General features: G+C 43.3%; 3 protein-coding genes across 5 annotated transcripts in view; 2 read left to right on the plus strand and 1 right to left on the minus strand.

Moving 5' to 3' along the window:
• The window catches only part of seh1l (SEH1-like (S. cerevisiae)), an 8,494-nt gene extending 5,759 nt beyond the window's left edge, over positions 1–2,735 (minus strand). For both annotated transcript variants that reach the window (XM_031868692.1, XM_031868693.1), the window contains exons 1-4: positions 2,527–2,735; positions 2,002–2,052; positions 1,647–1,793; positions 900–1,111 (exon numbers count right to left, since the gene is read on the minus strand). In XM_031868692.1, the coding sequence (XP_031724552.1) occupies positions 900–1,111; positions 1,647–1,793; positions 2,002–2,052; positions 2,527–2,637 (521 nt within the window). In that variant the 5' untranslated portion in view covers positions 2,638–2,735. The remainder of the gene's footprint in view (positions 1–899; positions 1,112–1,646; positions 1,794–2,001; positions 2,053–2,526) is intronic.
• Positions 2,736–3,218: 483 nt separating this feature from the next.
• ptpn2a (protein tyrosine phosphatase non-receptor type 2a) lies at positions 3,219–12,371 on the plus strand. The gene is made up of 9 exons (XM_031868566.1): positions 3,219–3,574; positions 4,899–4,989; positions 5,099–5,199; positions 5,355–5,453; positions 6,742–6,879; positions 8,180–8,389; positions 8,568–8,732; positions 10,119–10,342; positions 10,529–12,371. The coding sequence occupies exons 1-9, from the start codon at positions 3,518–3,520 to the stop codon at positions 10,716–10,718; spliced, it is 1,275 nt and encodes a 424-aa protein (XP_031724426.1). The 5' UTR covers positions 3,219–3,517; the 3' UTR covers positions 10,719–12,371.
• A 145-nt stretch (positions 12,372–12,516) lies between these two features.
• The window catches only part of cep76 (centrosomal protein 76), a 96,351-nt gene continuing 86,760 nt past the window's right edge, over positions 12,517–22,107 (plus strand). For both annotated transcript variants that reach the window (XM_031868565.1, XM_031868564.1), the window contains exons 1-12: positions 12,517–13,354; positions 14,202–14,357; positions 14,588–14,672; positions 14,796–15,020; positions 15,123–15,308; positions 16,600–16,697; positions 16,886–17,014; positions 17,326–17,520; positions 19,720–19,886; positions 20,752–20,911; positions 21,312–21,485; positions 21,679–21,896. In XM_031868565.1, the coding sequence (XP_031724425.1) occupies positions 13,292–13,354; positions 14,202–14,357; positions 14,588–14,672; positions 14,796–15,020; positions 15,123–15,308; positions 16,600–16,697; positions 16,886–17,014; positions 17,326–17,520; positions 19,720–19,886; positions 20,752–20,911; positions 21,312–21,485; positions 21,679–21,896 (1,856 nt within the window). In that variant the 5' untranslated portion in view covers positions 12,517–13,291. The remainder of the gene's footprint in view (positions 13,355–14,201; positions 14,358–14,587; positions 14,673–14,795; positions 15,021–15,122; positions 15,309–16,599; positions 16,698–16,885; positions 17,015–17,325; positions 17,521–19,719; positions 19,887–20,751; positions 20,912–21,311; positions 21,486–21,678; positions 21,897–22,107) is intronic.

Consider the following 22,107-nt stretch of genomic DNA (forward strand, 5'->3'; position numbering starts at 1 on the left):
GGGGGGGGCAATCACTTTTTCACACAGGGCCATGTAGGTTTGGATTTGTTTTCCCCCTTAATAATAAAAACCTTCATTTAAAAACTGCATTTTGTGTTTACTTGTGTTATCTTTGTCTAATATTTAAATTTGTTTGATGATCTGAAACATTAAAGTGTGACAAACATGCAAAAAAATAAGAAATCAGGAAGGGGGCAAACACTTTTTCACACAACTGTAGGTGCACTAAAATTTAAGTGTCTGCCGAGTTGACCGCAGTCTCGCAGTCACAGGTCTGATGAAGAAGCGCTCCATTTATTTTATTAGTTTAGAAAGTTCGGGGGCATTTTTTGCCCCTGCCCTAGTGATATCAGGGGCAAAATTATATTTCTTAGTAGCAGTTTTGCCCTTTACCCTTGTGTATTTCCGACGCTGAACACAGCAGACAAGAAGTTTTAGGTTTCAGACCAATACAAAAGGCCTTTTTCACAGCAGACATGTTAACATGAATGATCAATCCAAGTGTCCCAGTGAGCCACGACAGGGTTCAACATCAATGCTTGTTGTCTATTTGCCCAAAGTCAATTTTTACTTGCCCCTAAACGATTTTTTTAATGTATTATTGATTATCAAAAAACGACTAAAGTTAATTGTCATGTTTCATTATTATTTAAGTAAATTAATCCGTTTTGTTTCGCCCACATCCTCCAACTCCACCCAACTAAAATTGCGCTTCAGATCCTATATTTTGTCTTTACCCGACCTCCATTTATCTTGCGAATCCCCGATCAATACTAAGTTTTATTTCAAGGCGAGGTACATTACAGCTAGGACTGGAACTGAAGAACCGTAAATCTTCTACACATTTCAATGTCTCAACTGTTTTTTCCCCCCCAAACAAAGTCACACTGCGGTCTAACCTCGAGGGGTTCCAAGAGATGCAGCTGCAGCTGAGCTTGCAGGAGATCTCGTGCTGCAGGGACCACTGACTCAAGTTCATCACGTCGGGGGCCTCGTAGATCCTCACCACTCCGTCCGCGGAGCAGGTGGTCAGCATCAGGCCCATGTGTTTAGGGGCGAACTTCACATCGGTCACCGAGGTTCTGCTGTCCACTAGCGTGGTTCTCTTTATCTAAAAACGGAACAGCGTGGAAACTATTTGGTCAGGTTCGAACAGACAACTGTAGAAAAGTCTTTTTAATACATCAAAAATAGGGACAACAAACTAAATATATTATATAATATATATTTGTTGCATTAGCGAAATTGTAAATATTGCTGTTAAAGTCAGAACCGGAAATAAAGCTGCACTGGCTAATTGGCACTGGCAGCTAAGCTAATTAAGTTATTTGACTTTGGGGTGAAAACATAACCGTCAACATCACAAACAAATACATTCAAACTGACAAAGAACCAGATGAACCTGAACAGAAAAACAAAAAGGAAATTTGTGAAGTCTCCAGAGGAGAAGTATCCCGGCATCTTTGTGCTGGAAGTAAAATTATACTGCAAAGCATCCGCAACACACACATAACATGTGTACAAGTCGCTTCATTATTCGGCTGACGTATACAAGGCGACTTAAAATGACAACAATAGTTTCAGCTTCGATAACCAGAAGCTGATGCCTGGTTTCCAGCCTGATAACCAGCCGTGATGCTACTAACCCAGTGGCTCAGTCCTCTCTGCTTGTCGTTGGACTCTCCCACAATCTCTTCCCACACAGCAGCTGTCCTGTCGAAGGAGCACGAGGCCAGAACCTGCCCGAATTCTGGATGAGCCCAGGTCACTCTCCACACTGATCCACTGTGTGTCTGCACACAAGAGAATACATCTTTTGACAAACCAATAAATCATAACACTAATTTACATTTCAAGCTGTATCTATATCAGTAAGACCACAAGAGACACAGAGTAGGACATAAATTGATATGCTGTTATGCAAGCACACTGTCTTATAGACTCAGATTTGACCAGAAAAGCCTTTAATGGTTAAAATGAATGAAGCAGCAGGAGGCTTACCTTCCAGCTGGCTGTGCAGTGCCACTCTCCATTCTCACTTTTATCCCAAACCTGAGAGAAAGAAGATGTGAAACAATGATAGGAAATATTGCTGAGACGATAGGCTCTGTGTGCACGCTTGTGGAGCTGGTAACATGGGACCTTCAATGACATTCCTAAGGTTTACAACTACAAGTAATGTTAGGTAACATTTACTAAATTACAGGTGTAACCTTACTAAACATGCACGGGGTATTTCTGCAGTGTTTACATTAGCTACACAGCTTAAGTTACCTACAGCTAACGTTACCCTAGCTTGTATGCTACAGGCAAACTAGCTAAATGTAATAAAGTGAAATTGCATGCAATAGTCAGAATTAGCAACAGATTTAGCAAATTAACTAACGTAACGTCTCTCAACAAGTGGTGGGAGATAGACAGCAAATCCAATAACGAGATACGGGTGTTTATAACAGGCTAGTAGCTAACGCTAGCTTGTTAACATTAGCAAACTGCTGAATAATACGTCATGTTAACTGACGTTACCTTGACACTTTGGTCACTGGAGCAAGTTGCCATTCTCCGGCCGTGGAAATCATACGACACATCGTGAATTAGATCTTTATGATCTGCTGCAATACTACGCGCTACAAACATGATTATATCCGGCTAGCAGCAAAACTAGCTAAGCTGGTTGCTTTGTAGGCCTGTCATGTGTCTGAACGTAACTTGTGTGCGCGCGCGTGTGCGTGTATAATGTTTGGCGGGTCCTCGTAGTGTGCAGTGTGTGCGCATTACCCGACTTGACCACAGAGGGGCGCATTCAAACCAATTTTTGTTTAATCCTGTGGGTAAATCATGTTTTGAGTTACTTTATGATAAAGTCTATGTTGAAACTTGTCGTGTCGAATTGAACAGCAACCAGAATATAATTTGGAAAAATGTGAAAATGCAAAGCTGAGAAATTAGTTTACTCTAACAATTTACACTTTAGCTCCACTACCAAGTAAACTGCCCTCCTCCTCCGTTCACAGGGGTTGCCAAGTTTGGTGGAGTCTTTATCTATATTTTGTATTAACACTCATATTGAACACTTTAAGACAAGAGATCTGTGGCAGAAGTGTTTGTCAAATGTTTATTTTGTATTGTGTGGTGCTTTATTTGTCATTCTAATCATGCCTTGTGTATAATGTGAAAAAACTAGGGTTGAACAAACTTTCATAATTCAATAGTTTACTGCAAGAGTCAGTGTTGACACATGTCGATATATATAATAAAACATCCACAATATGTTTGATACAGCAATATGTGATTACGTCTTTTTGTTTTTGGTAGGTTGACAAAATCACATAACTGGCAACCCAGTCAGTCAGCGTGCATGCGGTATTGTGTTGAGCAGCAGACTCCCGGCAGGGATCCCCAGGGTTACACACACAGCGCTGTTTAGATGGCTGACAGAAAGGAGTAACTTAGTGAACGGTGCTGCATATACTCTGTGATCATCCAGCAAGTGTCTCGGGGCACGAATAACGACACAATGGAGGAAGAATTTGAAGATATCGATTCGTCCGGGAGATGGCAAAACCTCTTCAATGTAAGTCGGGACACTGGCCTATCGTGTTTCTATGACGATCAGTTGCTAACCTAACGTTAGTTGGCGAGCTAATTGGTTAGCTAACCCGTTAGATTCCTTTCCCAGTATTTGGTTACTTTTAGCCCTCTAGTCGACTCAGTTACTTGTGGTGACTTATAGACTTCATCACGTCATGTAGAGTTTATGTACAGTACTATGCACGTATGTAGGACGAATGAGAAACTAGCAGTCCGCGCTAGTAGTCCCTGACTTCCGTAGCTAGAAAGCTTGTAACGTTAGCAAGAAAACGTGCAGCATAGTTGAGCTCGGTTAGCTAGCTAATGCTGGATGACGCTCGCAAACGTCAGCTGCAGTTTCTGAGAACTCATCAGGACTTCCAGAGAATAGCGTATGTGTTTCACCACCAGCTGTCTGAGAGAGCCCAGCATTTATAATATTTCTGTTCCGGTTGTTGAACTCTGGCTATGGCCGTATAATAATCAGCTAGCTACTAACCCGAGGATAACATGCAATTGGAGAGGTTTTGTAGCTAACAGTTAACGCTGCCCTGTTTGGAAGTTACAGAGAAACACACGTAAACAATCACTTTATAGATTAAAGACGATTATAAATATAGTAGATGGCTAAAGCTGGATAAACTGTCCCGGGCTTGTATATAAATCTATTTTGATAGAGTACTAATGAAGTCAAAGGTCTAAAACTATGCAGAGTGTAATAAGTATATCATGAGAGGGGGAATTGCTTTTCTCATGTTTGACTAACTATCAGATCCGGTAACTAAATAGATGGTAATATTGACATAAGTGAGTGTGTGTTTCAGTTAAAGGTATAGTCTGTGGCGCATCTACAGTTTATGTTAATTAGTAATAATAATCAAAATGCATGTAAACTTGCTATATAACATTACGATTCCATGCTATACTTTATCAGTTTTTTTTTTAGTTTTTTTTTTTTTTTTATAATGCCGTTCTCATTCCTTTAAGGTCATTATAACTGATACTAAGGATCATAATATTTATAACAGTGTAATACTGCAAACTGATATTTTCTGTGACGGTCATCGTACTGTGAACATCTTACAACCACAGTTCCTATGAATCTAGCACAGCATACATATTGTACTAAAGACCTTTTCATCATTGTGTGGTATGCACATTAGTGTTGGCTGTATTACCGGCCTCCACTTCAGTCAGACAGCAGGTGTATGTTATACGTATGCACCGGTTTGTTTCACAGCGTGTGTCCCACCGCCGTTGGTTCCTCATCAACGTAATGGGACACTCCTAACTTCCCACTTGTATCTTTTGTTTCTGGTCTCTGGCAGGAGATCCGTAACCAGGCCAGTGAATATCCCTACAAAGTGGCGAAGCTTCCAGCGAATCGGAATCTGAACCGCTACAGAGACGTCAGCCCATGTGAGTCATGAGACGGACGAGGTTCTTAATATACAACGTGTGTTCTTGCGAAGTGAGCGACGTCTTTGTGATTTGTAATCGCTCCGTGTTTGTCTCCACCTGGTTTCAGACGACCACAGTCGAGTGAAACTCGAAAACTCTGAAAATGACTACATCAACGCCAGTTTAGTCATGGTGGAGGAAGCCCAGCGAGCCTACATTCTCTCTCAGGTACGGCTTCGGCACAAGCAGTGTCTGCATAAGTAAACATTTAAAAGAAGAAGAAGAAGAAGAATGTGCAGGATTTCACTCTGATGTTTACGTGAGCTTTTGATAATGACAGGACTTTTTTTCTCTCTGTATATTTCTTTCTTTTGTGTCCACAGGGGCCTTTGAGGAACACCTGTGGTCATTTCTGGCTGATGATTTGGGAGCAGTGTTCCAAAGCTGTTATAATGCTCAACAGAGTCATTGAAAAGGAATCTGTGAGTAGATCTTCTTGTTTCCAGGTGTCAGATCTTGATAGCGTTAGCTGTAGATGTTCCTGCGACACACAGAGCACTTTGCATACATCGTCTATGGTTGTCTACTTTATCAGTCATTCTTAAGGCTGGAAATATATGAGCTACTGGTTTTACTCAAATGAATGCATTCAAGAACATACTGTACCTTCCAACTTTAGAAAAGGTCTGCCTATTCTGGTCATCTATTGAAGAACACTTCATCATTATGCTTCATCAGTCCTCTATAGCTATTTCTCAAGAGTCTGTTAAGCCCCAAATGATCCCCTCCTCTGCTTTGAATAGTGATTTGTGTCCGCTGTCATTTCTTTCCACTAAGAAAAGATGGAAGAACCTCGTTAAAAGTCACATCTACTCCTTCTGAAAACTAGAATCTATGAAGATGCAAATATATACTGTACTATCTTTTCATCTCAAAAGTTTAACTGCTGGACACGAGATGCCTCCTACTTCACTTTAAAAGTGCGTGCACTGGAGGTTTTAAACTTTCCACATTGTACTTGTGTAATGATTGGCTTCCAAACTAACTAAGATTCAAAGGAACAGTTCACCTCAAAAATACATATTTTTCCTCTCTTGAATATAATGGGACTAGATGGCACTCGGCTTGTGGTACTCAAAGTGCAAAAAACATTTGGGAAACTCCAGCAATGTCTCTCTCCAGAAAGCATGACCCGGTTACTCAAGCTAATCTACAAGCTCATGTAGGAACTATTTTCTTTCAACCATAGCAGACATCTCTACTACCAATATAGCCATAGCTAGGCAACACACACCAAAACAATCTAGACTGATAGGTAACAGGTAAAAGTAAAGAAATATGCATTTATTTATTCTATTTTGGGGTGAACTGTCCCTTTAAGGTGAGCACAGAAAAACTTTCCCCCCTTCAGCCAAAACTTTCATGCTGGCTCTCATCAGGGTTGCAATGCTTTGTGGGAACTGCTTATTTATGACTTGTAAACAAGCTGCCGAGTCCTATCGGGTATAGTATCTCAGCACTATTGACTGTAGTGACCCTGAGGGAAAGTAATGTGATCCAAAGTGTTATTTGTACACAGTGCATTCCTTTACATTGGTAGAGAAGATGGATTCCCTGAATTCATGCAATCTTCTTGGGAATGAAGTCCGCCATGGATCCTCAATCAAAGTGCTTTCATCCCGCAAGACTCCACTCATCCTTCAGAGGCCTGGGGGGAGCAAGTGGCTTTCTTATCCAAGACTAACTTAATTCATTTCTTTGTCTCAACAGGAGAAGTGTGCACAGTACTGGCCCATCACAGAGGAGCTGCAGATGTCTTTCACGGACACAGGGTTCGTTGTCAGGCTGCTTTCAGAGGAGGACCGGTCCTACTACACGGTCCGAGTGCTGGAGCTGCAGAACACAGTGGTGAGCACAAGAGGCAAACTATGAGATAGAAACTTTTTTTTATAATGCCGAGTAGTTTGATCTTTAGAGTTGATATTTTGTCGGTGGGGGAAAACGCTTTGTGTCTAGTTGTGGAAAAGTTCAGAGTGTTAACTGTGTAAAGAATCCGTTCTCCCTCTTGCTTTGCTTCTGTCACTTTATCCAGATTTAAATTTTCCGGACAGCTACTGGCTCTGAAGTTTACTTAACCTCTCTCAGCTCGCGTTATCCCGCGTGGTCGTAGCTGTTGTGAAGCATCTCAGCCCGTGGTTGTACTTGTCTTTTCAATGCGACTTTTGTCATCCGATCTTGCCAGGACCAGTTCTGATAGTTAGCTGATCCGAGACCGGATCTTGCTTGCGTTACTTGGGGGCATGTGTGTGTGTCCACTGCCTGATCGGATACAGATAGGATAAAATTTTGCGGTCATAGGAGCGGCTGTAAAATGGTGGATTAACAGGTTTCATTTCCTGTCAAGTCTTTTTTTCTGCTTACTTCCTCCCTGCAGTATTGGTGGACTTGTTATAGCTTGTTAACGAAGCTCATGTCATTCGGCGATAAGCACATATTCCTCAAAGTTCTCCACAATATACCCCAGTACCCATTCTGCACACTATTTAGTATGCCAGAAAAAAGATGTAGTGTGTATTTGACATACTATGTTACATAGTATGTCAAATGCAGCATGCCAAAACATACCAGGATGTCCTTCTGCATCCAGTCACATTTTGCACTGTGCAAGTCAGCATGCTGTTCTGGGGATTTTTACCCACAATCCTCTGCACAGCGGATACATGAGCAAGAGGGTCAAGATGCAATGTTATGACGAAGTAGTATGTCCCTATTGAATGCACACTGCATGCAGCAGTACGTACTTTGTAAGGGCAGCAGCAGTACGTACTGGAAGTAAAAAGAAAAGATTAGAGATTTGGAACACAGCTCGGGTCTCAGCGCTGGTCTCCTCCCCTTTGCTCTCCTCGGGAGAAGAACTCCAGTGTGGAGGGAAGACGATATGGAAGTTTTATAAATTGTGCAGATGCTGTCCAAGCCTCACTGATATCCAATCTCAATGCGAGCCGGGCCCACCTCTGCATGTGGTCTGGCTGATTTGAACAGACGAGTGCAGCCACAGCTTTAGTCTAAAACGTATGGAGATGATCGGTGCTCTGCTTGACGGGTGGGGGGGTGATGTTTTTCCAAGTGACAAATCAGCCTCGAGTCATGCAGAACTCTTGTCTCCACAATGCTGCTAAACACGGCCTGACATCACATTCCGCTGCAGACGGGGGAGTCGAGGGAGATCTACCACTTTCACTACACCACGTGGCCTGACTTCGGTGTCCCGGAATCCCCGGCCTCCTTCCTCAACTTCCTCTTCAAGGTCCGGGAGTCTGGCTCGCTGGGACCGGAGCACGGGCCCTCGGTGGTGCACTGCAGCGCCGGGATCGGACGCTCGGGGACCCTCGCCCTGGTTGACACCTGCCTGGTGCTGGTGAGGACAGAGAGGAGGAGAGAGGGAGGGGGGGGTTCACATTATGAATGTACTCTGTGATCGGTTTAGAGGGAGAAATTGTTGCATGTTGGGATTATACTTCAGAGGTAATTTTTTAATTTAATCAAAGAAGTGGATTTCAGTGTAAACCTGTGACATTTCTTTTGTGTTTTGGCAGATGGACAGGAGGAAGAACCCGTCTTCGGTGGACATCCAGAAGGTGCTGCTGGACATGAGGGAATACCGCATGGGCCTGATCCAGACCCCCGACCAGCTCCGCTTCTCCTACATGGCCGTCATCGAGGGAGCCAAGCTCATCCCAGCAGTAAACTCAGCAGCCCAGGTAGCTGTTTAAACTCCATTAAATCTGGGATTAACCTTCAATCACGTAGCACTGAACTTTTAAAAAGATTCCATTCAAGCCTCTATTTAAACATCAGTTAGTTTTTCAGTCTAAATTTGGTTAGATTGAATTCTTCTGCACCAAAACTCAAATTTTGATCCAATACGTGATCCAGTATTAACTTTTAACTTACACTTGGGGGGGTTTGACTTTAACAATATCTGCCCATTTTTGAGATGGATTGAGTAAAATCATCCAAGTTCCTCGAAGAAAGTTCAGGGACGGACTCAACCAGCTGAGCTTTATGATGCTGCTGCTGAATTCCTCTCTAGATACCGGTCCAGTAAGGAAACTGTTCTGGAGCTGAAACAGGAAGATTGAACCAACTGGTGGTCTCTTTTCTTTCCTGGCTGTGTTTTTTATCCTATAATATTTGGCCATGTTGATCCAATTATTGGGCCAACAATTTCTTTTTTTTAAGGAGGAGAAATTAAAACTTTTCTGCCGAGTCGACACGAGTAACGTTGGGCTAACTAGCTGACTTTTTAGCTAACTAGCTAACAAACAATGTACCGTTTTATTAAGGACTACAAAGCAGCCTAAAGTTAACGGCCCCCCTCCTCTTGTATAGTTAATGGGACATTACGGCACGCTCATTGTAATTTGGTCAAGCAAGCTTCATATTGATAAAAACAAACAGAGATTCTATTGAATTGTGTGACAGAGCTCTGCTTCATTTTGAATCTGCATTAACTCATTTTAAACCCTAGTTTTGTGAAACTCTGATTAGAACTAACAAATAAAAAAGAAATAAATTAATCAAAATGAATCCTTGTGGCTGCAACCGCGCCTAAAAAAAACAGGCGTTGTTGCAGTATCACTCTTCTGGTTGTTTGTTTTTACTTTAAACCATTATCAGTATCATCATCATTATGCAATCAGCCAGCACACCTGATGTTTACATTGTTTCCTCTACCGGCTCCTGATAACAGCGTGAAAGCAAAATGGATATATTAAAACTGCAACAATGCCCTGTCCTTTTTTTCTTGGGCTAAAATCTGTTAAAATATATATTATTATTATTATTATTATTATTATTATTATTTAAATGTTGTAGCAATACATTTGCCACCAACGGTCTGCCTTTGAGACGGCCCCCATAAAGCAACAACAAACTTAGCATTTCTGTAAGTTCAGCATAGCTATTCTGAAGCTTTCAGTCTGTAAATTGAAATGGTACAAACACAAAGGTGAACTTGCTCTTCTAGAGATTTACTGTGAATAGACGTGACAGTCTCGTGGAGTCCAAAAATATTCTCTCAGCTCGCCAACGTCCGTCCTCTCCGTCGTAACTTTGCGTTTCTGTGTCTCGTCCCCTGTTCGCAGCAGAACAAGCAGACAGGGATGTCCAGAGACGGCTTGGAGGTGCCAGAACTGCCCCCTCCGTCACCACCACCTCCACCCCCACCACCAACTCCACCCCGGCCTCACCTCAACGACAGCATGCCCAACGGTCAACCAGGACCCCGTCTGGAGCTCCAGGCCGCCTCGGAAGACCACCTGTCGGCAGGGGTGCCGGACGGCCACAGCGTGGCAGAGGACTCGGGGCAGTAAGTAGCAAGCTCGCTGTCAGGTCATCTATGCATGTCACCCTTTTAGGACCCCAGAGAAACTGATCCCTGACCCCTCCCTACAGTTCCGTTTCTTATTCTTCTGTAATAATTGAGCTCAGTGTTGATGGGATTCCCACGCCGCCGCTTGCCGACCACTCACCCATTAACCGCCTCTTATTTCAGCATCAGAAAGCGGCACCGCGAGGAGAGGATCGCCAGCACCGCGCAGAAGGTCCAGCAGATGAAACAAAGACTGAGCCACTCGGAGAGGAAACGAGACAAGTGGCTGTACTGGAGACCCATCCTGCTCAACGTCGGCGCCGGGGCGGCCGTGGCCGTCGGCCTGCTGGTGTGCTGGATATACTCCCAGTGAACACACTTTGGAAAGAAAACAAAAAAAGAAATGGACTCCTATTTTGCACCAGTACCTGGGATTAGGTACTCCCCTAAGTAGACGTAGACGGTAACACGAGCATAACTGAGGGTATTTATTTCTTAAGGTCAGAAATTGCGGGAGCGCTAGATCAAAAATACGATTGTTTGTGTGTGTGTGTGTGTGTGTGTGTGTGTGTGTGTGTGTGTGTGTGTGTGTGTGTGTGTGTGTGTGTGTGTGTGTGTGTGTGTATTTTTCATGTTAAGATCTTAACAAACAAAAAAAAAATTAGTAACATCTCAGGATCTTGGTGCCAGCACGACGATTTCATTTTCCTTCTTGCCACTCGATGAATGTACTGTATCATAGTGAACCGCTTTGAGAGCAAACTTACGAAAGGTGCAGTGCGAAGCAAGAGAATAATAATAACTCTGACGCGTTTAGTTTTTTCCTTATTTGTAACGGTCAGGTGCGTGTCGATCGTCCGTGGACACCTTTAACATTTCAAATGACTTGTTGCGTTGACTGTCCGCCCCACCATGAGACCCCAGAGTCTAGAGCCAAATAGTTGTTTTTTTCTTCAATGAAATGTGCATATCATGCACACATTTAGAGGTTTTTCCAGAGCACCACTTGTTCTTCCACTCACATTTAGCAGGGCATCCCGATACGGCCAGATATATATTTTTGTGTGACTGGATACTTCATGGAGAGCTGCCCTGCTGATGTTTCAAACCTCTTTTTTTCTGTTATATGAGCACCTTTTTTCATAAGTTTTGGTTGTCTCGTTCATCGTAAAAGTTCGTCACTGTTTAGTGCGTGTATTTACCCACTGGATGGGTTTATGTGTGTACTTTCAGGGTGTTTTTGTTTTTTTGAGGAAAACCAAAGCAAAGGTGTCTGTAACAGCCAGGCAAGGTGTTAAATGAATGAAATCTTGTCCTGGAATGTATTTTTTCCGTTGGAATCTCTTGAACATAACTGACACAAATATCACGGGCGACTTCTTAATTTGAACACATTGAAGCGGCGACAAATTGGTTGTGAATTGACTGGGACCAATCTAAAGCTATAATGGTGCAATTGAGAAGTTGGAGCAGAGCACCTTGGGATTGTAGTCGGGAGATCGTTAGGTGTTTGATCGCTGGTGGAGATAGCTTTAAATGTGCCTTGAAGTGAATTTAATTAAAAGAAAGAAAACAAAAATGGGTGTGCTCTAAGGTTCCCTAGCATGATCAGATAAAGGTTCACGAGAGCTGCTGTTTCCCACGTAACACATTAGCGCTGCATTCACCGGTTTGTAGCAACTTGAGGTGTGGTACAGGGAGTGGTATCAGGAGTTGATTGTACACCAAATGTGTCATAAGCATGTACTGACCCCTTGAGATGAAATGGGTGTGTGGCTGATTCGCCATTTGCCGCCGTTGGACATGGTTTTGACTCGTTAGCCCAGAAGAGACGCATTTGACCGTAACATTCCATTCATGTTGTTTTTCCACATCTAAGGTTTCAGGGGAGTTTTTGTACACTGCTAAATGCTGCAGTGAGAACATGATGGATGGTGTTTTTGAAAGAGGAAAAAAAGAGCAAACAAAACATGAAATACTTCCTAAAATAAAACATTCATCTTTTTTTTTTTTTTACCAAACCCTTCTTGTCTGCTTGTGTTCTTTCTTTAATCTCTTGTGTCAGTAAAAAGCAGCTTGACAGTGTCCACCACAGCTCTGCTTCCCCTGTGCTGCACTGCTGTGCCACAGTTGTAATTTCATTCCGACCGTGAGCTAAATCAATGCAGCCAGACTAGAGGCCTCCCACCATGGATTCCAGGAATTGATTCAGTATTTCAAAAAGAGGCCTTACTCATATCGAATGCCGTAGTAATTTAATTTTCTCTTGTCTGTGGGATGGAATTGGCGTATGTGGAGAAGGAAGTACTGTATTTGTTGTATTAGCTGTCTACTTGTGTTTCCTTTTGAGTACTATAAACATAACCACATAAATGCTATATATTAGAGAGCAAAAAAACTGAATGTTTTTTATAATATAAAACTAGTTGATTTAACATGAAATAATAACTGGTAAAAAGATGTAACTGGGCTGTTGCAATTTGGACTACAAAGAGGTCCTTTAAGGGTTGTCGTAGCACACGCGACAATAGGGCAACCAATGCAATCCCTGAATAAAATGTCATATTTCTTCAAACGAAATGAAATTAAACGTTCCCTAAAATAAAGGGGGCATCCATTGACAGAGTCCACTCGATCTATATTACTTCGTTCCAGGCCAGAATTGTCAAATACAACAACATTGAGCGCAGGACGCTGTCAGGCATCAGTAGGGCCGTATTCCCGCTTGCTTTTCCGCCACAGTTCAAACTGGCAGTTGTGCTGGTTATGGGTGCTTCTCATCCACCGGCTGTCACACAAATTGGATTATGTTACAGACGACACAATGTTTACAAGTATCGAGTATTGCTCAAACACAAGTGTAACGTTCCTGATAGTACCCTATCACTAACGTAGCTAGCTATTTTTTGCTTGAAAACCAGCTCGAGCTCATCAACTGTTACTGTGATGTCTCTGCCTCCAGAGAAAGCTTCCGAACTGAAGCAAATCATTCGCAACCATCTGCTCAAGGTGAGCGAACTACTTCACTTCTATTTCTGTGCGTGTATGTTATTAAAGAAGGTCATTTTGTGTGCCATAATTCTAGAGATATATGGTTTAATAGTTACGCATGTGTTTTCTTGAAGGGAGGCTGGTACACCAAACGCCATTCAAACTATAGCAAGTTGAAGTCTACGTCCTCATTGAAGAAAAGTGTACACATTATAAATATTTTTTTTAAGATCTGGCACAACTCAACGTAATCTTGTATTAAGTTCGGCTGTACCAAATATGTATATGATGACATTATTTAACAACATTTGGTTGGTATTTTCAAGCGAGTGCACTTTACGCTAACTGCTATTAGCCTGTCTAGCCTACAGAGGTCTGTAAGCAGGCTGTCAAGTACAGAAGAAGTAGGTCAGATGAGTAGAGATGCACCGATACATTAATGGACAGTGTTAGAATTAATGTAATAGGGTATTGGTCCTGTGTGATTAATCCTAGCAACTGGTTCACTATGGGACCACTATTTTTGTCTTTGCATCAAGCTAGTCATGTCTGAAAATATCTACTGATAATAAACCTAATAGGTTACTTCTTCCTCGTGAAGACTTTCAAGACTTTGATCACTGCTGCATTTCACCCACCACCCTCCCAACACAACACAGCAAAGTGGGATGAAGTTTGTCAGTGTGTGATGTCAGCGGTAGTCCAATTTGATCAATGGTGAATCTGCTGTGGGGGTGGGGAAAAGGAGTCTGTCTTAACAAGATATTCTCATACATTGTTGACCCCAGCAGCATCTGCTTGTGACTCTTGTTGAGGAAGAAGTGTGTGAGAGTGGTGTGTTCATCCGGTCTCTTTTGGTCACCAGATGGACATCCACGGGAGGATCCGAGAGGTGCTGGCCGAGACTGTGAGGGATGTGCAAGGCCCGGCACATCGACCGCTGTCTGAGACGGATTTCCTACACGCTCTGCAGCGCAGGGGCATCATAGAGGACGTGATGAAGGACCTGCACTTTACCCAGGTCGAACGACACTCAACGGGCAATTTTTCAGATTTGAATGCTTGACGATTAAGCAGTTCATGTAGATTAATTTGATTCATAACTGAATGTAAATAACAAACTTTCTTAAATAATGTCATACTAATTTGAACCCAGATGCAGATAATAATTTCTAAATTGTACAAATTGGTATCGATTCAATTACCAGCTGACTGTTTTGTTATTTTTGTCATGTTGGTCTGCTTTGGTAGGAAGACACAACAGATGCTGAAACAGGGTCCCCTCCAAAGCCTGCTACTCACTTTGTTGACAAGAATATTACTCCGCTCAAAAAAAGTAAGTAAAGTCCTGTACAACTCCAAATAAACCAACATAATAGCATGGCTTATTTGCTTTCCCTCAAGTTGTCCTTCTTAATTTTGGAACGGTTAAGTGAAGACATTCTTTTCATTCTCTCAGCCAATATTGACCCTTCCAGGCGGCACTTGTACGTCCAAGTGCTTGGCGGTAAGGCCTTTTTGGAGCACCTCCAGGAGCCAGAGCCTTTACCCGGTCAGGTGTGCTCTACGTTGACGCTCTACCTGCACTTCCGCAACCAGAGGTTCCGCTCGAAGCCGGTGCCCTGCGCCTGCGAACCTGACCTGAAGGAGGGTTTCCTCCTAGAGATCCGCAGAGACGGCACAGGTACGTCAGTCAGTCGGGACAGACGGGTTGTTATGGTGCTGCTTAATTAGCTATCTATACTTAGTTTGTGATTCTTTCATTTTTTAAATTTTGGTACCGTAGGTGAGGGCAGTAAAATGGTGGACGCCACCACCATGCTGTCTCTGTGTGACCCGGTTCACTTGGTGCTGATCAGGACGGACACCTCCGGTGAGACGGAGCTGGTCTCGTCCTACTTCCTGGACTGGAGGGCGGTCCTCGGCTCGCCCAGCGGGAAGACCTGCTTTGCCATGGAGCTGATGGGAGTTGGTGAGGAATCTGTGATTCTGCTGCGGTGAATGCAGGAGTGACAGTGTGATACTGAATTATGAATGTGCTTATTTTTTTTAAAGGTTACATCTCTACGGCGAGGAGTGAAGAATGATTAATGCCGTTCATTGGTAGAGTAGAGGAGTTTATTGTTGTTGCATACACAAGTGCCCTGCTCAGACTGTTGCAGTGGTGAAACAATTGCATTCCAAACAAAGAATATCTCCTCTCCCATACTAACCTTTATTTATAAAATCAAAGTCACAAAAATCTCCTTTCCTAAAATTTTCATAATCATCCAATCGGAAGACGATGTAATTCGTTTTTTAAAAGCCTTTAAATGATCATACAATAAGCAGTAAAATAAGTCAATTGTGCACACACACAGATGTTTTGGTTTCATTATTTTTTGACATTATGCTCTACATTAGTGTAGTATTATGTACCAACTAGGCATAGGATGATCTAAAAATGATTGTGATATATATATTATCCCGATAATCGTCAACAGTTGCTTAAATTCTCTTCAAATGACACTCAAACATACTGGAATCACTTGACCTTACATTCTGTTATTGCATCACAGATAGGTCACTATTGATGTTCACTTTTTTTAAGTGAACATCAAGTTTGGTGAAAAATAAACAAGCAATATTAAATAAGGTAATCATAAGATCCCCTTCCATGAATAAAGAATAAATATATTTAAAAAATATTGTAATTTATACGATTTTGTTTACGAATAGGTTTATTTACACATCCATCAAGTAATTGGCCTTTTTAGAAACTATTCTGAAGTAAACTATAAATTGCATGTATTGTAATCTACTATAAATCATGTTCATCATCCCGGCTACACAATGAAAACTCTTGTGTTTTTTGCAGTCAAAATACACAGAACACATCGTTCCCGACCTTTCTGGCTGGTGAGCCCTTAAAGCATTAAAAGCTGCCTGCCTCCAACCCTTTTGAAAAACATTTACAGTAATACTGTGAAGAGGCCATAACATGTAGACTTCTGTAGTATTTTACAATAAAGGTAAGAGAAAATTAAATCAAAATAACACAAACCATATTTATTGTCTGGTTGATTATCCTGTGAATCCATGGAGGGGTTGGAGCCCCCAGGCTGGAAACCAACGCTGTACAATGCTAACGGTTCTGTCTGTTTACCACCAGTAAATTAGTCTGCGTATGCTAGAAATATATGTTTTTCGAAAAACTTCTGCGGTTCGTTCGTAAGTGTTGCAGCAACAAGCTTCCAGTAACATGTATGCGTGTGTGTCTCCAGGAAGTGAATGCAAAGTCCCGGCTGGTGTTCTGACCGTCAGTCTGGAGCTCTACCCTCCTCTCACAGAGACTCTGAGCGCTGCCGTCATCAGCACACAGGTCAGCACGCCGGAGTCTCTTCGTCTGTGTTTTATTATTCGCCGGCTTCAGTATTCATTAATAAAACGGCACCGTGAGACAACAGAGAATCATCGACGCTGTTGAAAATCGATCTTCCTCAGAGCCGGTCTAGAGGCAGCATTGTAGCTATATGTAGTAACTGATGTCACTGTGTGCTTCTCATTCAGCAATCACTGGAGAGGCAGAGGACGGCAGAGAAGGAGAGGCTCTTCTTGGTTTATGCCAAACAGTGGTGGAGGGAGTTCCTTGAGATACGTCCATCAAACCAATCCAAAATGGTCAAGATCTTTGCCCAGGTTCGTCTAAATTCAACCCTTATATGACATGGTTTTTGTACTTTGAAGGACATTTGTTTCTCGACACGTTTTCTTTTTTTAGACCTGAGGACTGAATAGATGTGTTGCATGTACTGTATAAGCAGACACTGCTGAGGGAGTTCCTCAGAACAACCTAATTCATTTGTTTCCCTGGTTTAGTGTGTTAGTGTTTTGGGGAGAGGACTTCTCATATTCCTAACCAGTTTAGGGAATATTGAATCCTGAACTCCTCGAATTCATATCTGCTCCAACCTGTCTCATTGTGTGTGTGTGTCTGTCTGTCTCTGCAGGACGAGAACGGCGCCAACCGGCCGACGTGTTCTTACGTGCGTGTTCTGCGGGCGGGCCGTCTGCTGGAGAGCCCCCGACAGGCGGCCCGCTTTGTCAGCCTGCTGGCCCACGAGAAGGCCCCAATGGTGGGAGGAGGAGGAGGAGGCAAGCAGGAGCAGTGGTGCTCATTAATGGCTTTCCTGTGTAGAGGGAAGGTGAGGAACCGGCCGACGTCTTGGCAGTAACAACAGAGATGGGTTCATTTTTCAGAAGACAAATGCACTTACTGTGCTGCTAGATCTGAACTGTCAAAGACAGAGACAATGGCAGAGTTATGCACACCACGGTTCCTGGTAAAGCTGGGGTAGGCAGGTTTTATCTTTGTCCCGAGGCAAAAAAACAGCGCTAGCTGTTGAGCATATCAACAAGTGCAGACCAGATTTTTACTGCGCTTGTCTTGACACTCTTTTTCACTTCCTTGGCTCTCGGCTGCTGTTGGCAAAAGGCTAAACAATTCGCAACATTTTGTCTCCATCTCTCTGCCAGTTAAGCCTTCTACTAACTGTAGCCTTATGCGCTAGTGATTAAGCAGAGTGTAAGCAGTAGTGTTGCCCAAAGTTTAGCAGAAAGCTAAACTATTAGCAACATTTTCTCTCCATCTCTTGAAGAGTTTAGCCTTCTGCTAACCGTAGCTAAAGGCTGATCCTCAGGCGCTGGCAGAAGGCTCAACTCTTTGCAACATTTTCTCTCAATCTCTCTATTAGTGTATCCTATTGCTAACCATAGCCAAGGGCTTAGATGCCATTTTCTGTCCATCTCTTTAATAGTTGAGCCTGTAGCTAAAAGCTTAGCTGCAGCCTTTAGCAGAAGGCTCAACTATTAGCAACATTCAACACCAGCACATACAGCATCAGAGAAAATCACTGAATAGATTCAGAGTTACAGTTTTTTAAAATCATCTGTAATTCATTCTATTGATGAGGATGTGTGGTAAAAGAAGAGACTGATAAGATGAGAGGAACAGTGTGAGAAGAATTATAATCATTAAAAGTGAAGTGAATGCATGATACGTGATCTGCAGAATGCATTAAAAGGTGTCGTTGACTGTATCCCCATATAACCTCAGTCTGCCCCCGCTAACTAATATCAATGGTGTCCTAAAACAATTTGTTCCCAGAGTCAGAAGGCATCACATAAACTCGGCCCAGCTGCGTTTACATTCACTCCACTTCTGAGCACAGCTGATTGTGTCATTTCTGAGAAAGAGGGATTTGCGCAGAGTCGACTGACTGATGCGTTTTCATCACTGCTAGATAGCGGGGATTTTCCCAGACCCACCACAGGATAAATGTTCCCTGCCTCTCCTCTGTGAGCGGCTGGCAGGACAGACACAACGCAACTCTCGCAAAGTGGCCCTAGTCAGCTGTGATTTATGGGTTTCATTCCAGGGAAAATTAATTTAGCCTCATCAGTCCCCAGCCTGTTCCGATGCTGCCGTCCATATTAGCACTTCTGGGGAACATCTATCATTCTGACTTGCCAGTAGCCCAAGCCAGCATACAGCCGCAGCACAAACCCAGGCCTCTCTACCGGAAAACATGTACGAGTGAAATAAGACTTGCTTACTGCCACGGGCAATCTCCAGCAGACTGTTCTTGTCTGTGTTCAACACTTGAGAAAGACTAACAGTGCAGAGAAACCCGAATGTTGTATTTCTGTTTAAACAGACTGGTCTAATTCATCATGCAGTGACATGTTGAATTAGTCAAGCAGATGGTATGAGGACGGTCGTAAACATCTTCAAATCTGTCTCAATATTGGGAATTGGAATATGTCAATACTTCTAAAAAAAATAGAGATCAATATTTTGAGAATAAAGTTGTAATTTTTCGAGAATCAATTTGTTTAATTTTTAGAATAAAGTTGGAACATTTCGACAATAGTTATATAGAATTATAGGCATAGTTGTAATTATAGGCATATGAAGTCACAATATTTTAAGAGTATTTGCATTATAAAATCTGAATAATTCATGAATATAGTTGTAATGTTTTAAGATGTTAATGCTCAAATACGCTGTCGCTCATTTTGCCGCGTAGCCAACCTCAAAGAAAAATGGAGGCTTATTTGAGAATGGAAATGAATTCTTAGACTTTAAGAATATGGATTTATGATGTGTACCTAAATAATGGAAGTTCATAGGTCTACCTACTAGGATGTGGAGCCTCTGTGAGTGGAGCTCACTAGAGCCTCATTGCTTGTCTCACTAGGGTTAAAAGAATCCGTCATACCTGTGCAGCTCTAAAGTCCTGTTGCTCTGGAAGAACTGACTGTAAGAGAGCTCTGAACACTAAACAAACTGTTGATAATGTAGTTTCAAAGGACCTGAGCTCATCCCTGTCTGTGCTCCCCAGGGGGACTGCGAGGACCACGCCGCCCTGCTGTGCAGCCTCCTGCTGGGCTTTGGCCTGGATGCGTACGTGTGCGTAGGCACCAAAGCCAAGGCAACGCCCCACACCTGGGTCCTGACCCGCGGCACTGATGGGAGCATCACCTTCTGGGAGAGTCTGACGGCACACAGGTCCTTTTTTCTTTTGTTGTTCAGACAGCCGATAAGTTGTAACACAGCTGCTTTTACTGCTCCCCCTTTAATGTGTAGGATACAAAAGATGTATGCACACATTTTTATTTAGTAACTGCTCAAACCAAACACTGAGGAATCATTTGAACTACTTTTGTTTTGCATCAGTTTAGCTTATGAGCCAGTCTTTGTGTTAGTCAGCAGGATATATCAGAAAGCGGTTCCATAAATTGTCGCAGTCAGACTCTGGGCTGAGAAACAGTTACATTTTGGTGGTTATTTAGTTCTGGAATTTTTGTCCATAACTCACTGATCTTATTATGAAGACAGACTTGATTTCATCTCTTCTGTTGACAGGCTCTGGTTGGTATTATAAGTGTCTGACATTATGGCAAGAGTCTCGCTTAAAGAGAAGTCTCCTTCTGAAATCTGGTGACGTCATGTGTTGCCGGGAGAAAGCGGAAAAGTGTCGGCTTATTGTGTTGAGGAGAGAAAACGTAGCTTAGTGTTTCAATGTCATGGCTGAATGTTTAGCTGATTTGGACACCGAGGATGAGGTCTTTGTATTTATGTATTGTATTGTGCTGTACAGTGTTGCACTATAGGGTTTGATGTTGAATTGTACTGATAATATTAGGACACTAAATTGTATTTAAAAGAATTGCAATTAAAGAAATTGTTGTCCCGAGTAGTCACTTAGACACAAAATCATGGGAAAACAGGGTCCAGGTTGAAAGTTATTCTTTAAGTCGCGCCCTCAAAACAGCATGGCCTCTTGGATTTGATGATAATGGCTTTTCTTTCAATTTTGTTAATGTGTTTGTCTTGACAGTAATTAGCCTTGAACTCCCATATGTGTGCTCAGATACCTGCACCGGGCCATAGACCCGGATGCCCCGCCCCTGGCCCCCCAGCCCAAACCCTCCTCCCCCTACCGCACTGTGGGCTGCGTCTTCAACCACCAGACCTTCCTGGCCAACTGCCAGCCCTCCGACGCTGTGGAGATTTGCGTCTTTGACTTCCAGGTAACAGAACGGTGTCCCTCACACGTCTCTCGTGTGTTACTTATATGTCCATTGTTGTATTTATTGACTATTAAAAAATGTCATCATGCTTGCCGCAGTTGTTTTCTCTGCCAGGTATTGTGTTAACAGTGTCAATATATTTATACCGCATATTGAATCTGCCAGAGAAAATCTAGTGCAATGTGGGAGTCAGACAGCCTGGAGCAGAGAGCAGTGGGCGGGTGCCAGGGAAATGAAATCGGCAACAGTTCCATTCATCAGCAACTCACCGTCCTGTCGTGTTACCCTGAAGGCTGGCAGCGAAGCCCCAGCGGCTACACTCTAGTGGTTCTTTTTCTCCAGAATAAAGATAAAAGCATCAGCTTCATTTTTTTCTTTTCCCCTCCTTCTTTTCCTCCAGAATCAGTCTCGGTGGAAGGCGATGAGCGAAGAGGCTCTGAAGTCCGTTTGCGCCCCGGGCTCCACCGCCTCTCTGCCCCCTCTGCCTCCACTCTGTGCCCCATCTCTGGATCCGGCTGCTGCCAGCAACCAGCTGGAGCTGGAGATGCGCTTCCTGGTTTCCGAGCACAGGAAGGTAAGACACAATGCTGGACGAGATGAGGACACTTAGAGTCTGGGAGTTTTAGGTCACGTATGAGTCACTGAGAAATGCCACTGCTTTATTTTAGCTGGATTCAGGACTCTTTTAAGTGTGAGATTTACTGGGCAAAGTGTTGAGCTCTGTGGTGCTCTCTCTCTTCCTCTCTCTCTGTCTGTCTGTACTCCAGGACCTGGAAGTGGCGACCGTGTGGGACGACCACCTGTCCTACCTGCTGTCCTCGGCGCTGTCGGCCTACGAGCTGGAGCGCTGCACCGGCGTCTCGTGCGGCAACGAGGAGTTCCAGGACGCGGTGAGGAGGGCGGTGCCGGACGGGCACACCTTCAAAGGCTTCCCCATCCACTTCTTGCACCGCAATGCTCGCAGAGCCTTTGCCACCTGCCTCAGGTGAGCTAGTGCGTGGTTACGGTGAACGCGTGGTGAGAAGAATCCCTCAATCTGATTGTTCAACCCCTTTCAGCGAGGAGGTTGTGGGACCATTTCGACAAATTCTGGAAAGTAGCATGCTTGTACTGCAGTGATCGAAGCCCGAGGCAGCACTGCAAAAAGCCTGCCATTTTCCCCCGTGAGACGATTTTGTTTGCACTATACCTCAGGC

Source organism: Anarrhichthys ocellatus, unplaced genomic scaffold (genome assembly GCF_004355925.1).
Source record: "Anarrhichthys ocellatus isolate YVR2014 unplaced genomic scaffold, GSC_Weel_1.0 scaffold43, whole genome shotgun sequence".
In the NCBI taxonomy this organism is placed as follows: Eukaryota; Metazoa; Chordata; class Actinopteri; order Perciformes; family Anarhichadidae; genus Anarrhichthys; species Anarrhichthys ocellatus.